Raw genomic sequence first — 18,198 nt, 5'->3', positions numbered from 1 at the left:
AAGATCTGCAAGAAATATCATTTGCCTGTAAGCAAGAACTGGTGGGATCATAAAATAGAGAAAGTCATAGAAAATGGTAAAGTTAAACTGCTCTGGGACTTCAGAATTCAAACAGACAAGCACCTGCCACATAACACGGACTTAACAATTGTCGATAAGAAAGACAAAAAAGTCTGGATAGTGGACGTGGCAGTGCCTGGAGACAGCATAATAGATGAGAAAGAACAGGAGAAGATAACAAAAAACAAAGACCTACAAATAGAAATAGAAAGACTGTGGCAAAGGCAAGCAAGGATAGTATCAATAATAATAGGTGTCTTGGGTGCAATCCCAAAACAACTGGAGCATCACTTGAACATCTTTGGCATTGACAAATTCACCATTAGTCAATTGCAAAAGGTGACCTTTCTAGGAACTGCTTCCATCCTGCGACGATATCTGTAATACCATCAAACATCCACCTCTGCCTATCCCAGGTCCTTGGTAAGGACTCGATAGGTAGACAAAAATGCCAAATCATTTGGCTGACTGTGCGATGATCAATAATAATAATAATAATAATAATAATAATAATAATAATAGAGTTGGAAGGGACCTTGGAGATCTTCTAGTCCAACCCCTGCTCAGGCAGGAAACCCTATACCACTTTTCTTTCCTATACCTTTTCTTTGTGTGTCTGAAAGAGAAAAGAAAACATTGGGAATTTCAATATGAAAGGTTTGTAAATCAAACAGAGTATGGTTAGTATGAACAGAGAGAATTTATATTGATCATAGAAACAAGCACAATTCTTAAGTATTGGATATTTAGTCAGTTGATTAAAAAGGACAGATACACACAGAGAAACACACAAATACGCATATATATGTCATTTTTATCAACTGAATGAAATCCTAGTAGTTCCTGTTTTGAAACATGTATGTATGTAAGTATGCATGCATACATACATACGTACTTATCCACATATTTTGAGGGAAGGTGGAACTATTAGGATTTATTTCAACTGGAGTTAGTAAGCCTAGGAGGTACCTTGTACAGGATTTTTCTTCTGTTTTTTTTTTTTTTTTCAATCTACTTCTCATTTGGAAGAGTTAAATTCAGGATTGTTCACCACTTCATATAAATACAATAGTTATATGTGTACTGGTGTTTTACCCCCTCCTGTTTCCCACTAATTTAGACTTTCTTTCAAATATGCTTTACTCCCCCAAAGAGAAAACTTCTCATGCTAAAAAGATATATTGAATTTTAAATAGAAGCATATTTAAACATGTATAGGATAAAGCCCCTAGAATTTGCTCAATTGTATTTGAATAATTCCATGCTAGTTTATTTCTTCAGGTTAACTATCTGTAAATCCACTGTTATCATCTTTTAATTTTCCCTAAAACGTGCAAGGCATGAAAACTTCTAAATTTTTCCTGGCTTCTTTTTGTCACTAACTGTATATATCTATAAAGTCTATTTTGTACTTTATTAAAAAAATGTTTGAAAAAGTTAAATGAAGGTAATCTTTTCAAGGTAAGCAAAAGTAAAATGATTTATAATAAGCATTAAATACTGTTGAAGAAATGTGTTAATAGCTACCATACTCAGGTCTCCAGTGAAATTGTTTTGATATACAATGAGTTTGAAATAAGAAATATCCAAATCAAGCTGAATCCCCAAAGACATGATTAAAATCTGTTTTTCTGTTCATTTGTATGTATTTTTTTAAAGAAACACCAATTTATTCTTGCCATAATTGCAGTATTTAATCCATGAAGAATTATACCTTTCAACTTTTACATGTTCGGTATTGTGTGTGAGCATATATTTCCACCTAATTATGTGCATTTTGTTTGAAGACTTGAAAGGGAAAAAAGAAAAATGACAAGTCAATTAATTAATTTAATGAATTTCCTATAAATAAATCAGCAAATTTTTCACTCTTATTTTATGAATATACAGTACATCATTGAACTGGTGAGTTTGTTTTCTTATAAAATACCTGGAATATTTTTTTATGGAACTATTACTCACTATAAATTTGTAGTTTCCATAACTTGCCTTTGTAATCTGTATTAGTGTGGACTTGGTTTATATTTTAGAATTGATGACATTAGGCACTTTTACTCTCTGAATTAAGATAGAACACCCTTTATATTGGTTGACTCAGCCTTCCATCCTTCCAAGGTCGATAAAATGAGGACCCAGATTGTTGAGGGCAATATGCTGACACTGTAAACCGCTTAGAGAAGGCCATAAAGTACTGTGAAGTCTAAGTGCTAGTGCTATTGTGATTATATGATGTATATTATTTATTTTAAAAATGTGCTGAATCACTTTTAGGGATTTCCTATTTATTTTGCTAAGTGGGATTTTCTATTCCGTAGTCTTGTCCCAGTAACACTGTTGTTATAAATGAACAGTTGAACACAATTATCACTTATCACTTAGTTGTAAACAGGTCAATTCACAACACGGAGACAGGCATGACAATCAACTGCTTCATAACTTGACTCAGAAACCATAAATTCTTTCATTCTTGTTAATCCCAAACAGTTTTTCTTTTATTAGTTTGTTTTTTAGAACTATTTTTGTTTGTTTTAAAATGTAGAAGTAAAGGCGACCGGGAACATAGAAAAAAGGAAAAGTTTGCTATTTGTTTATTTAAGAAATTGCTGTCCATTTTTTTTTTCTACAGAAAATGCAATTCAGGCTTTTGGCAATGGTACAGATGTGAATGTGTGGCAACCATTCCTACCTGTCCAAACCACCACAGCTTTAACTACAACAGGATACAGATCAAAGACATATGACTCTGAGAATGCCAACAATGAAATACCTACTAATAATGACTTGCCAGCATGTGCCAACATCAAGGTAAGAAATAACTGCAATTGGACAGTTATTTAAAACTGGGGATGGGGGGTGGGGAGAGAGGATTGTTGAACAGATGAAGGGCATGCCCTTGCTAAATGTTTGTGCATATCAAAAAAATCCAAGCTTCCTTTTCTCTGTCTATATTGCTACTTAACAATATATTATTGGAATGATGCATCCAAAAGATTATGTTAAGCCAGTTAATTCTGATTTTATATTACTGGAATCCTGGTTCCATAGAGCAGGATGGGTCGTTAACTGCAAGAAATTCAGAAAAGAACTTGACAACCTGAATGGATGTTTCACACAAGGCTGGATTATTAACTCATGTTATATCATTGCTTTAGACATGATTCATTTTAAAAAAATCATTGGTCCATACATAACATTAAACCATAAACAATTCATAATGGTAAACTGTACCAAAATGGTGGGGTGTACACATTGCACTGTGCTAAAAGAACCAAAGTGCTCTACTGTTATGTGTGAATGATATCAATAATGTACAGTTGATATTAATAGTAGGTGGGAATTAGGTGGTGGATTGCTAACAAAATGGTACAGAACATAGCCACGTGAGCAATTTTCAGCAGCCCTGGGATGGTGCATATAACACCTTTGGTGCATGAGCTTGGTTTGGTTCCAGGTCCAATTCAAGGTGTTGGTTACTACCTTTAAAGCACTACATGGCTTAAGCCAGATTATCTGAGGCACTGCCTTACCCACATCACATTGACCCATCCTACTGGATCAGGCAGGGAAAGTATATTACAGACCCCATCTGTTAAAGAATTTTGGCTGGTGGAGTCCAGGAAGAGACCCATCTCTGCTGTTGCCCCACCCTGTGAAGCTTCCTTTCCCCAGAGATAGAATATGCAGACCTGGCTCTGCCAATTCCCATGGAAGTTGAAGAGAGGCATGCAATCCTGGGGGCAGGCAATCCTAAAGGCACTCCTGCAGCCTTTTACTTTTCAATTAATTTTAGTTGTCCCCTATTTTACTGAACTTTGTATGTATTGTGTTTTTATTTATTTATTTATTTATTTATTTATTTATTTATTTATTTATTTATGGGACTTATATACAGCTTTAAGTGCAAGCACTCTCTAAGCGGTGTACACCAGTAAGCAATGTATATATATATTTACATTGCCCCCAACAATCTGGGTCCTCATTTTACCTACCCCGGAAGGATGGAAGGCTGAGTCAACCTTGAGCCGGTGAGATTTGAACCGCTGACCTGCTGAACACAGTCAGCTAAAGTGGCCTGCAGTACTGCACTCTAACTGCTGCGCCACCTCGGCTCTTTTATATGGTTTTGTGCTTTTTATCTGTAAACCATCCAGAATAACTCTGAATGTGAGAAGGGCAGTATCTAAATTTGATAGATAAATAAATAAATATAAATAAATAAAATCCAGTAGAGTGCCAAACATATACAGTATGTAGGAAACCATTGTGATGCACATTCACTTTTTCTATTGATTGTCCTGATTCAAATTTTTAGAATGTAGCTCTTGAAATCGGATTTATTCTTCTCCATAAAGTATGCTCACAAACTGATTGTCAGACTGACCTTGAAAGCATGTATAATCTAGGCAGACACATAAATGTTAAAATATGACATAATTTATTTTTATTGTTGCAAGATACTATTTTGAATAGGGAAACATTTTCTAGGTGAAACTGGCTGCTGTAAAGCCAAGTGGAAAAATCACTGGTATTTTAAGGGCAAAGTAGCAATAAAAATTCTGTAAAACACAAGGGCCAGTTTGCTGACTGCATTATGTCAGCTAATGCTGGAAACTCAGAAGGATAAGAATAACTCTTTTCTACTAAGAAACCTGTATCCAGTTTTCTAAATACTTTGCTATAATTAATTCTGAAAAGAGGAATAGTAGTTCTGCATTCTTAATGCGTCTTTTGGGAAGAGAAATAACTCTTTCAGATTTGGTAATAGTGTCAAGAGTTAGTCATGAAAGTCTAGGCTTCTGCAGTGATAGTGGGACAAATGAAGAACATGTTACTACTTCATCACACAAACACTGCAATTTACATACATCAGTTATCAGATACAAGTAAATTTAAGCTTGGCATCTTGTCCACATATAATTTTGTCATCATTTGTTGTGGATACCCTACATGAAACAAAAGATTTTCTCCAAGTGAACTGGGATACTTTGGTTCAACTTAAATTGGCTAAAAACAGCTACATTGGGTTTCAAAGAGTTTAAATTGCACCTTAGTTGTATTATATCCTCATTTCTAACAGTGGCCTATGTGGGGACAGAATGCTGTGGTTCTTTTTCCCCATAGAAATGTCCCGACTTAATAGTTTAAACATTTCCCAACTTAAATGCAAAGGACTTGGAAAACTAGTTTTCTACAGAGTGTCCTACTATGTTGAAATGTAGGCAGAAGGTTCCTGGATTCAAATGCAATGAACACGGAGAGGAGATTAAAGCTGAAAGTATTTATTAAGCATAGCTTAATAGAATAATTTTAATTGCAAAATATAATATAGATAGGAAGTATCTACAGTCAAGACAATAAAACAAAGCACGGCAACAGAAGAGTGTAAATAGAAGATGAAATTTCATATTCCTTTGGTAGATGGCAGTCCCTTTTCATCAAAAGCAGTAATGGATATTCCCCAATTTAATCCAGGTAGTTTATAGGAAATTTCCTGGATAAGCTTACACTGAGGCTCACCCCATGTAACTTCCTGAAAGCTTATATAATATCCTCCTGCAATTATTTATCCTCAAATGATGCATATTTATTGTTTGCACAGGAGAAGCCGTCGTGGCACAGTGGTTAGAATGCAGTATTGCAGGCTAACTCTGCCCACTGCCAGGAATTCAAATCTGACCAGTTCAAGATTGATTCAGTCTTCCATCCTTCTGAGGTCACTAAAATGAGGACCCAGAGTGTTGGGAGTAATATGCTGACATTGTAAACTGCTTAGAGAGTACTGTAAAGCACTGTAGGGCAGTATATAAGTCTAAGTGCTATTGCCATTGTTTATCCTCCTCCTTTGATAACTTTTGATAGTTATCAAAAGTTTTGATGTGAGATAGTATCAACTCCTACATGATTAGATTATTAGCCCTGGCAAAGCACTTCTAGAAATAGCATTCTTGAACCGAACTGCTTGAGAAATTGAAAGGGAGGTGAGTACTGAGTGCTCAGCCTTGTAGGCACAAGCATTTTCAACAGGGAAAATGGAATAAACCATCTAATCTCCTTGTCATTTACTTCCATCTATAGATAAACATTGTCCTTGTTAGGGTAACATTCAGAAACTCTCAAGCTTTAAAAACAAGTGAAAAGAATACGTCAAAGATGTTCATAAATCAAACATAAAAATTTATATAGAAAACAGAACTGTCCCATATCTAACGTATCTTCCTCTCTCCAGATAATTCTGATCCTGACCATGAGAAAGCTACCAGATGTTGCCTGCCCTTGTAATGATTATCTGGATTTTTGAAGCCCAGATCTCTAAGCTCTACTGGGAGTTAGTTCTGGGCAGAATCAGAATTGCTGTGGGAGGGGGCATTTTGTATTAGTTCCCTAGCTTTATCCTAGGCTGGCTGGGGAAGTCTGGGAGTTGACGTCCACACATCTTAAAGTTGTTGCAGTTGAGAAACACAGATGTAAGGCAATCAGATGAACATTTTCCTTGCTGTTCTTTGCTCTCTCCCTACTCCATCAGCATTAATGTTCATAGAAGTGTCAACTTCTGACTTCTCTGTTCTCCCTTGATCATAGCAAAAAAAATGACACAGATTATCGAAAACACTGTGCCCTTTGTTTCAGTCTATGCACAATTTTGCTCCCCTGTTCTCACTTCAGCAAAACTTCTCCATCCCTTGCTGTTTCCTCTTTAAGCTCACCCACTTACGAATTACAAATCCATGAAACTTCCTCACACCTGCTGTGAACTGAACCTCAGAGCTCCTTATGAATTTAAGCCAAATGTCTGAAGAAATCCTGCATAGTGTTTGATAATAACAATTCTAATAAACACTTTATTATAGCTACTTATGATCTCTAACATTAGGCATAGTCTGAACCCCTGCAATTTTCAACAAGGATCAATGCTAAGTGCTTCACTTCCCACTGTGAATGCCTCTTAAGGCCTCTCTTGGAAACTAATCCTTTGGCCTTCCCATTTTTCCACATATCCTTTTCTAAAGAAGCAAAAAGCTCTGAATCACCCTGCCAGGTACTTATATGTGAAAGCACATAGGTATTTCCCATCACATATATTATTATTTAGGAATTGTGGCATGCAATCAATATCAATTCTCTGCAGTGCTTCATAGTATTATTTCTCCCATATAGAGTCACAGAACTTGAAACTTGAAATAGATGTGTGTTCTATTCAAATACCTGCTTCATGTATCTGACCACATGTTGAGGCTCAAGTAGCCAGGCTGCATTCTTTGCAGGCATAGTTGTTTTGCAGGTTAGCAATGTCCTGGTTAAATAGCTGGGACAATATCTGGGCAAAAAAGATTGTTAGGATACTTTTACTAAGTTTTGCCTTGCTAACTGCAGACAGAAGTGATCAGAAGAGCTGAATTCTATAAAAATCCTTAATATGCATCTTTCACTGTTTTGCAGTGAAAACAGGAAAGAGATACTCTGTCATCTCCATTTTGTCTGTAGAATATTAGCCCTTGTAGACATATGACATTTGACCTTCTCAAGAAGCTGAATAATTAGAGTTTTTTTTTAAAAAAAAAAAAAACTGCTACTCAAATACAAAAGCATTATTATTTAGCATGCCTGTCTGGAATCCTAAGAAAGTGGGGGGAAATGAAGTCAATGATACATCAGGTAATGGATTTGGGTGTCATATGTTTGGATGCATTGTGCCCTACAAACATGGGAGTTTGTAGGTACAGACAATTCCCATTTAGCAATTTCTCAATTTGTTGGGACTATATTGCCTAAAGTATACTCAGTTCAATTTTATGAAAGTTGCTATGCTGGACTAATAGCATTTGGATTTTCAATAACAATATAAAAAAGTGACATTTCACAAATAAATGATAGGGGAAACATGTGTTGAACATGATAAAAGAAAATTATTTTCCAAAAAATAAGCCTTAAAATATGTAGTACTACAGAGCTGAATGTTATATTCCATGCCAAATGTAGCTGCTACACAGCTGCAGTTATTACAGTTCTGAAAATATGTGTCACTTACATGCGCCGATACCCATCATCCAAGTTCTGTTCAGACTAGATTTGGGGAAACAAATTATTTTATTTTTGAAGCCAGTTTGAATTTCGGCCCAATCTCCAGTTATTTCATTTCAAGTGCAATATGTTGTGAAGATTTCTTTTTTCCAACCCCTTGGATTGAAGTCTGCATGCCTACCTAGGTATTTCCTTGTTTTTGTTAACTTTCCTACAGTTATCTATCATTTTCTGCATCTTGATGCTTTGGGAAAAAAGAAGAATGGACTTGAGGGAGGGAGAGGAACACAATCATGGAAAGTCAATGGAACCACCAAAATTTTTTTGCTATGGTTCCATTTCTGCTGGCTTTAGCTGAATCTATTAAACATTCCTCAACAGATTCTCCCTACAGGAATATCAGGAGAATTGTTCCATACAACATGATGATGATGCCACTACCAACTTTGAATAGTTTACACATTATTACACATTAAACCATGAAAACAAGACATTAAAAATGACAAGAAACAAAAAGGGTAGACATAGCAGGCAAATAAACCAAGTAAAAACAAAAAACGGCAACCTAGATTAAAAAGAGGTTTCAGTCAACGCCACCAAAGGACTTTGTGAAAGTCAGGTTCTCAGGCTTCTTTAAAACAACAGGAAGATGGGGGTTATTTGGATCTTGGGAGACAACCTCATTACAGAAAGCTGGTGCTACCACCGAGAAGGCATACTTCCAGGGTCCCAATGAGTGGGAGCGTACTATCCCTGCCTGATCAAATTAAATATAATGGGAACAGGGACTTCCGGTTTTGTGTGGTAACAACCAGTCGCAGGCTTGCAGATTCTCCACATCCCCGTGGCTAATTTCGCCCTGCCAGGGGACGGTAAAAGGGTCTAAGTCACCCCGGAGAGGCGATGAAGAAAGAAGGGTGCTCCAGCAATTCTGGAATGGCAGTGGCCATTCCATTCGACTTGAGAAAAGCCTTCTAACCTGACAGGAGAAAGGCTGTCCATATTGCATCGACCAGCCCAAGCTATTAGCAACTGAAGTCCAAAAGCACATACCAGCACAACTGTGAGCAGCATGCTTCAAACTCGGTGAGGAATTCGATCTTCTCTTTTCTATTTTACATTTAATTTCATGGAAAAGATCCCCAAGAAGCAAAATACCTTCAAAAGGGAAGGAGGGGGATTTCTACCCCACCCTTATACTAACGGAAGCAGCGAATTAATCTTTTTATGGAGGATCAAAATATATGGAAGTGAAATAAATATAAAGCCTGAAACGTAAAACTCAAGTCTGGATAAATATAAAATTGTTTGAATCATTTTAAAGATAATTGTTCATTTTGGAAATTGAAAAACAAATAGTTGCTGACACCTAGTGGCAGATGAAGACTATGACAGCTATAACTTTAATATAAGACTTGGCAAAATCTGGGAAAAGCTAATCTGTGTCTGTGACCTTCAAAGCTTTAACAACAAAGAACAGCTGTGACAAAAAAAGACAATAATCTTGGCTGGAGACAAAGAGAGAATTATAAATTTCAGGAAAAAAATCTTTTTTGAACTATTTGGATTACAAATATCTATCTAATTGGGACTCTAAAGCTATTTGCAGAGAAAAGAAAGGAAGAGGAAAACTCAAATTCTTGGCTATCATGGATCAGAGACATGTAGAAAGAACATATCAAGAAAACATAAATGCTTCACAGGAGGAGATGTATAGTATACTGCAACTAATTCAAACAACAATGACTTTAAACCACAAAGAAATCCAAAACAACTTTGAAAATATAAATCAATCTATTTCCAGGTTAACTCTACAACAAAAAAATTCACAGAAAACAACAACAGAGAAGGAACAGATAAAACAGATAAATGGATATAGAATTGAGAATAGAGACTTAATGATGGAACTTAACAAAACAAGGAAACATGATTTAATACTAGTGGAAAAAAATTCACAAGAATTGGAAAAAACAACTTATCCCTTAAGACTACAAAATAAATCTGAGGACAAGAAAACAGATTGGATAAAATGAATTGTAGAGATGTCAGGAACATCGGAGAGAAAGGAAATGATAAGAGAAGCAGAGAGAAAGAAAAAGAAAAAGATTTTCAGCAAACATGGAAAGGCAGAAGTCCCGTACAAAGACACTTCTGATTTACTTTTTATATCTACAGCAATATTTACGAAAATACGGATAAACTTTTTGATTCAGCAAAATACATTGATTAAGAAAGACACTGGGCAAAAGAAAAAGACTAAAGTGGAAACTAAGAAAATAGATGATGGGATTTACCAGAGAGAATACTTAAAAAAGAAACATTTGTTTGAATATGGTTAAAGAAATAGAAAAGTTTTGGAATATATATGTCACTCTAAGAGGGATGAATTCTCTAAATATAATATAGTATGCTTTTTCCTTGTTTTTTTCTCTTTCTTGATATGAGTAATATAAAAAAGTTGAAATGACTTAGATAAAGGAAATGTTTTACATATTTAAATGTGATTGAATTTAAGAAAATTATAATGGATAAAAATGTTTTGAATAAGAGTTAAAGGATTAGATGACTAGATATATTAAATGGAATGTTTAAACATTAAACATATTTTAAGTATGGTTAAAAAGAATAAGAAATGTAGAAAATAAATACATATTAGCTTAGGAGGGATATATATTTTAAGTAGTATGTTATTTTTTATGCTTCTTTACTCTTGCTTTCTTTCTTTTTTTCCTATGGTTTTATCTATCCCTTAAGAAATGTAAAAGTGTGAGATGGTTCATATGGAAAAATAGAGTTAAATTCTTAAATGTAATTAATTTTTGAGAAAATCTTAACCAGTAAGAATATCTAGAATTTGGTGGGAGAAACAAATTAAAATAAGGACTGTAACAGGATCTATGATAAGGCAACCAGAACGATTGGATAGAAAAGAAATATATTGATGTGATTATTATTTTTAGGACTATTGGGGAAAAAATTATATATTTAAGTGTTATCTATCAAAACAATAAGAATTGTATTAACTCAATGTTTGCAAAAGAGGATATTTTCGGAAAAGAGGAAATCAACTAAAACTATTGTGTGGATTATGGATTATAAAAATCAATTGTTATGATTGTTTTATAAATGTAACCCAGACAACACACTGTTTACCAATTATTAAGTGATTTATGTTTTTAAAAAACTCAATAAAATATATTACAAAAAAAAAATCAATACAATGGGAACAGATGGTTCTTCAAGTAAGCAGGCTGTATGATATGTAGGAGTTTATAGGTAAGAACCAGCATTCTGAATAGCACCTGGAAGCAAATTGGCAACCAGTAGAGCTAAAGAGGCAGAAGTGTTGCATGGGCATGCTAGGGATACTCATCATTGCCCTCTCTGAAGTCCCATGTAGACCAAACTTCAGGAATCAGGCCATGAGATGACCAGGATATGAATAACTGAAAGACCTGCAATCCAGGAAAGGGTGCAACTGGCAGACTAGATAAAGCAGTGCCAAGGCCTTCCTGAACACAGCTGCCACATTTCATTGAGCAGCAGGTGTGTGTCCAGAAATAGCTTCAGATTGCACACCAGCCTTGAAAGGGGAATGGCTACCTCATCCAAAGACAAAGATGTAACATCCCTAAATCTGGTTATTCCAGACAACCACAGCCATTGGGTCTTGGTAGAACTGAATCAGAAATTCAACAGCCTCTCATGGCTGGGCCAGAGTAGAAAGATATAATTGGGTATCACATAGATTCTATCTATGCAGTCAAAATTTATCTATTATCATCACAGTTGCAACTTCCTATGTTGCTAGCAAAAAAAGTCCAGATTTTCCTATTTCCGTGAAGCTTTGGTAATTGAGTAATGATGATTTAATTATGGTTTTAAATATCATTTTTATTTTAGCCTTTTTGAGGACTCTAGGGTGGAAAAGCAAGATAAAAATTGAAATATTAAATTCCATATAAATATATGAGAAATTGTTGACATCTATGCAGGCTTTCAACAAACTGATCCATTTAATTAATGCTAAATGTTTTAATCGAAATAAAGATCTAGTAAACACTATTATTAGGTTTTGAAGCATTTCATATTCAATCTTCAAAAGGCAGACAGGAACAAAAAAAATAGCCTTTCTCTTTAGCATCTTAAATCAGTTATGACTATTCTCAAGATTTATAGTTTCAGGAATGATTCATGATTCCCAAAAATTGTGAGGTTGCTTTAAAATATTGCAGACTGGTATTACATTTCCACTTCTGTGTACTCTGAAACATTAATAGAGATCAGATTTGAAGGACTGCCAAATACTGGAACATCTTAAATCACAATATGGTTAATTTAGTTTTACTTTTTTATATATAATTTATCAAATATTCTAAAAAAGGAAAATAAAAACTAATATGAAAGTAATATAATAAGAAAAAGAAAAGGAAAGAAAGAAAGAAAGAAAGAAAGAAAGAAAGAAAGAAAGAAAGAAAGGAAAAGAAATATAAAAGAGCAAGAAAGGAAAAAAAGGAGAAAAGAAAGAAATATGATAGAAAGAAGTAGCTTCCAAGCTTCTTTGTAATAGTTATAAGTACAATTATATATAACCTCTTGCTCTGTGGTTAAAACATATGCTTTTTTTGTATAATCTATTTTGTCGAGTCATCAAACTATAAATCATAAGCATTTTTTCTCCTTTATGCAAAAAAGTCCATAATGTGTTTCCAGTTGGCACTGAACATAGAAGCTGTATTTTCTCTGAACAAAAATGTCAATTTAATCATTTCAACAAGTTCCATCATCTTTACCATCCATTCTTCCATTGTGTATAACATTGAATTATTTCATCTCTCTGCATGCAACAATCTTGCAGTTATCATATACAGAAACAAAGTTCTATCATTTTTTCCCGAGCTATTTGTCCATCAATTCCAAAAGAAAAACCTCATGGTCCCAGTTTGTGTGTTAATCTTTAAAGATCCTCTGAACCAATGTGTGTATTTGAACCTGAAATTTTCTAGCTTTTTATATATCCACTAAACCTAATAAAATGTCCCTTAGTGTTGTTCATATTTCCAACATAAAAGAGGTCCCCTTATATATTTTAGATATTTTTGGCTTAGTGTGATGGTAGAATGTGATTTAAAAGCATCATGGTTTGGTTTGACGTAGGAGTCTGTCTTCAAATACTTTATTATGTTCTAGTGTTGACAGCTTTTCACCCTACAAAAGTAGGAATCATGTAAATTAGTGAGCTCCTTTATTCCTTGGTTTTTCATTAGACCACTTACAAGCAGCCTGAGAAATAAATGCATCCATAGTGGCTGAGGCTGTATTATGCTTGCTGATATTATGATGGGCAATTAATTCTGACATGGCAGTTTGGCAGGCTACCTAATGCTCTGCGCTTTTCTACTCAGGAGGTTAGTACTTGGCAATTTCCATGACATTTATACAAATTAATCAAATTCTTACCTTCATTTTATTACACAAGGGTTTTCTTTCTTCCTAGCAATAAATAAAAATTCAGAGGCAAAAGCATAATACCCCTTAGAGCTTCTACAAATGTTGATAGAATATCTGTTAGCCTATGTTGTAGTCTACTTTTCCATTTCCAAGGTATTTTAAGAATGAACTTAAGGTCTCTAGAGGAGAAATAACTAGAGAATCAAACAGAGATTTTGCTAGAAACAAAACAACATGTTTCTGCAATGTTACAGTCTGGTAAAATTGATACAAGCATTTATTTTGTTTATTTCTCTCTGTGTGTGTGTGTGTGTGTGTGTGTGTGTGTGTGTGTGTGTGTGTGTAAGAGAGAGAGAGAGAGACAGAGAGACAGAGAGAGAGAAGTAGTAAGATAGATAGGGCAACAGCTGCTGGAAATCAGGGTAAATACTGTTGGCCAAGATCTGGGCTCAAGGGTTGCACCTCTAATTTTGATTGGATAAAGATAGGTACTGAGAAATAATTAAAGTGAATGAGGCCTTATGCTAGGGATAGGATTTGAATTTTTTTATGATTAACTTTATAAAAGCATGTTAGGCTTACAGTATTTGTCTCTATGTGTTCTGACTGAAATCTAGGAAACATTGTCGATAAGTTTCAAGAATCATATAATCAAAACTTTAAAAAGATTCTGGATTACACAAATGGAGCTACAGTCAGCAAGTAAAAGTTTTAGATTTACTGTTTGTTAACAATATAGGTCTACGGATTTTCTAAGATTAAATTGAAAGAGTGTAATGCAATGTGCAGAGGACCTTGGGGAACTAGAGGAAAAGTTACTGCCTAGGAAACAATCAGAAAGAGAGACAGGAGCTCCCACTGGCTTAACAGAGAAAGAAACTTAGGAAAATACCTGCCTTAAACAATGAAATAATTAAAAGTGGGGGTGGGAAGTTTGTACTTTCAGAGTTTTAAGATTTTGTTAATGTAGCCTTACAATAATGTAGAATTAGTTTAACTAGTCTTGTTTCCTGTCTAGTTTACTTGGGAGGGCTAACAAACAGTAACAAAATTTACTTTTCTATACTTTAGTCTTGGAAAATGACAATCAAATTAATATTCTTCAGGTTTAGAACTTTTGTGCATACTGTATACAAAGGTTTGGTGCATACTTAGAGCATGTATTTAAGTTAAACATCTATATACTTCTAAAATTCTTGTGTCTGTTTGTAACCTTCAACTGGGTGAAATCAGAAGGTATTGGGCAACAATTATTGAACCAAGGTAATTCAAAAGAGCTAACTTATGGAAAGCCAGGAGGCAGGACTCAAATGGGAATAAAATTTGGGGAAATTGTAGCTACTTCAATGCCACAACAATTTCGAACTACACTCCCAGAAATCTATAGGGTGTATGGTGCAAGGGAAGATGGGAGTGTCATATCCCCATCCCCCTTCTCCCCTTCCTCTGGCCTCTGCATCCAATTGGCTGACAATAAGGGTCAATAGGCAAGCAGCAATTGTCTACTTTGGAATCGAGGCTAAAATTTGAAATGTCTTAAGAGGGGTGAATGGTGAGGGAAGGATGAGCGGGTGACTCAGATGCCTGTTGGTGAGGTAGGGCTGGCTGGGGGCCACTGGGAGTGAATAGATGAGCACTCTTTCTCCCTGGAGGGAGGGACTCTTGGGGAAATACCATAATGGGGAGCAAGCTGCAGTTTTCCTCCCTCCCCCAGTTTTGCAACCAGCTGAGGAAGAGCAGGAGTGATTTTTCATGTGCCCTTTTCCACAAGCAAAGTCAATGGGGAAGCCAGGGAAGTCAGGAGTTGCTCCAGCTCCCACTGCTGCACCCATTCAGCTAGCAGCAAGGCCTGACTGACAAGAACTGCAGCAAGGCTTGCAGATGTCAGTGGTCAATGGGAGAGACCTCTTGCTCCCTGGAGACATGCTGGAGAGTGGGCTGCCATTTTCCTCATATTCCATGGCCTTCTTTGTTCTGCTTCCCCTCAGCAAACTGGCAGGCAGTTCTGCAGGTCAGTTGAGGAGGAGGAGGAGGAGGAGGAGGAGGAGGAGGAGGAGGAAGAAGAAGAAGAAGAAGAAGAAGAAGAAGAATTGTGATTTCTGATGCTGTCTGCCAGCTTCCCACAAGCAACATCAATGTGGAAGCTGTCAGAAAGTTGGAAGTCACTTCTGCTTCCATGGCTTTTTTGCCTGTTTAGTTAAGGAAGTATCTTTGAAAGGATGAGCCAAAAGGTTGCGTATGTTAAAAACTGCATCAGAGAGAAATCCTAAATGCCTGCTGTTATTTTTTTCCCAAAAGAAACTATTTCTATAAAGCTCTTGTTAAAGCATCTTTGCTCAGAAAAAATAAATACTAAAATAATGACCAAGATTTTTTCTGTAGCCAAATACTTTCCAAAACTATGTGTATCTATGGTTCACATGTTCTTCTTTTGTCTGTGAATACCTTTGATCTACTATCAGGTAATCAGTTCAAATGTACAAATCAAATAAAATTAATACATGCAGGAAGCCAATAAATTACTGGAGTTTAAATATGCATGTTACTTTGTACATTAATTTATACAGTGTCTACCAAGTAAGTGATTGTCACAGAACTTCCCAGTCAGATTGCTTTGGAAATGCTTTCTATATTTTGATTTTATCACATTCCCAAGGAAGATCTTAATTTACAGGTAGTCCTCGATTTACAACCACAATTGCTACCAAAATTTCTATTGCTAAGCAAGGCAGTTGTTAAATGAGTCACATCCAATTTTACAATTTTTTTTTGCTATGGTTGTAAAGTGACTCAGTGCAATTCTTAAGAGAATCAGGTGTTCGTTAAGCGAATCCATCTTTCCCTGTTAATTTTGCTTGTTGTAAACCAGCTGAGAAGGCCACAAATGGCATTCACATACCTCCGGGATGCTGCACTGTAAATACATGTGGTGCCAAGCATCCAAATGTTGACCATGTGATCATGGAGATGCTACAATAGTCATAAGTCCAAGTCACTTTTTTTTATATTATAAGTCACTTTTTTCAATGTTGTTGTGATGTTGAATGATTGTTAAATGAATAGTTGTAAGTCAAAGACTACCTGTATATCAATAATTTTCCTCTATTACATATAACTTATAATCTCTATATTTGGATCTTTTGTAAGACTCTTTTCACTTGCGTATTATTGGATTAAAAAATAGTAGAATTAGAGTATCAGTGACGAATATTTTAAGAGGAGTGAGAAAATAGAGATTCTAAAACTCTTAAGCATTTTTTTTGTGTCATAAAAAGTGTAGCATGTTATAGCTAACTGTAAAAACAGATTACCTCAATAAGAATCATGCAATTTTGTTTTGTGACTTAATAATTGTTTATTTAAAGATGAACATGTGCTTCTTAAATCAGAAGTAACTACTCATAAACTAGCATTTTGTCAAAAGCTATTGAACATCTCTAAAACTAGCAGTAATATTTTATTGTTATTGTTCTCTAGGAGCTGTTTGCACATCATTTCTCCTGAAAAGAAAAGTTGCATTTCAGTTAAATAGTCTGTTTGTTTTCACTACTTTATCACAGTCCTCTCCTACATGAATAATAAAAATATGATGCAAAACTGATATGGTAGTGGATAATCCTCCACTCAATGTCCACCATGGAAACTACTTCCTACAGAATTTTAACTTTATACCATTCAAATATTAACCTCTAATGGTTTCATATTGATATATGGATGCCCATCATTATGTTTCCTTTAAGGTAAAAAACATTATGCAGTGAACTTAAAAGAAGTCAGAAATACTAATTCAAAGATGCTAAAGGAATGAAATAAGAAAGATAAAAAGAAATAAAGTCAAAAGTAATTTACACTACACCATTCACTGTATCTCTCCATACTTTTCTATCCTTACAAACTGTGCTTACTTTGATTCCAGTAATACTTTTCGTTAAATTCTGGCTTCCCACTTTTTTATGTTCCTCATATTTTTTTATTTCTTTTAGTATTCATTTTTCCTTTATTGTATAAGTTCTTTTTGAAGTTCTATCCTCATTCATTTTCTTTATGGAACCAAATCACCATAGCGTATGTTTTTCAGATTGTTCATTCACTTCTGTATTTCATCCACATTCAATCGTCATTTTTGATCTATCTCTTTATTTTATTTTATTTTATTTTTAACCACAGAAATACGATTGCATAGCACATTCTGCTGTGCTCAACTTAAGTTTGTTTGTCCTGAACCCTCACTTCCATATAACGGGCTGAAGTACACACTTCAGCCCATTTTTGCTTCCTTTAACAAATTATTTCTCACAACAGAATACATATTACCCAACATCTTTCTGCTAGTATTTACACTTCTTAACATTTTTTCCATCCATTTCCTGATCTTAATTAATATTCTGCCCAAATATACAAATTTATCTGTGTTTTTGGGGGGTCTTTGCATTCAGTTTAGGAAATTGAATTCAATTTATGAAAGGTGTTAATAAGAGCTCTTCATACACACAAAAATATAATCAATGGCCTCTTCTTCTGGCAGTTGCATGTGTCACTTCTGATTATGTAATGATATTTGTAAAAGGGAATAAAGAATAAAATTTGACTCTTTAGTTGAAATACAGGAATCTCAATTATATGTTTTAACATTTTTTAGAATAGTAGTTCTATTTTGCATTTTTCCCC

At 34.9% G+C, this 18,198-nt stretch overlaps 1 protein-coding gene across 3 annotated transcripts in view; it reads left to right on the top strand.

The window, feature by feature from the left end:
* The window catches only part of GFRA1 (GDNF family receptor alpha 1), a 245,027-nt gene that overhangs the window by 198,720 nt on the left and 28,109 nt on the right, over nt 1–18,198 (top strand). For all 3 annotated transcript variants that reach the window (XM_039361114.1, XM_039361115.1, XM_039361116.1), the window contains exon 7: nt 2,687–2,865. In XM_039361114.1, coding sequence (XP_039217048.1) covers nt 2,687–2,865 — 179 coding nt within the window. The remainder of the gene's footprint in view (nt 1–2,686; nt 2,866–18,198) is intronic.

This window comes from Crotalus tigris, unplaced genomic scaffold (assembly GCF_016545835.1).
Source record: "Crotalus tigris isolate CLP2741 ecotype Arizona unplaced genomic scaffold, ASM1654583v1 scf7180000019203.361967, whole genome shotgun sequence".
Lineage (NCBI taxonomy): Eukaryota > Metazoa > Chordata > Lepidosauria > Squamata > Viperidae > Crotalus > Crotalus tigris.
This window is presented reverse-complemented; position numbering and strand designations above follow the sequence as displayed.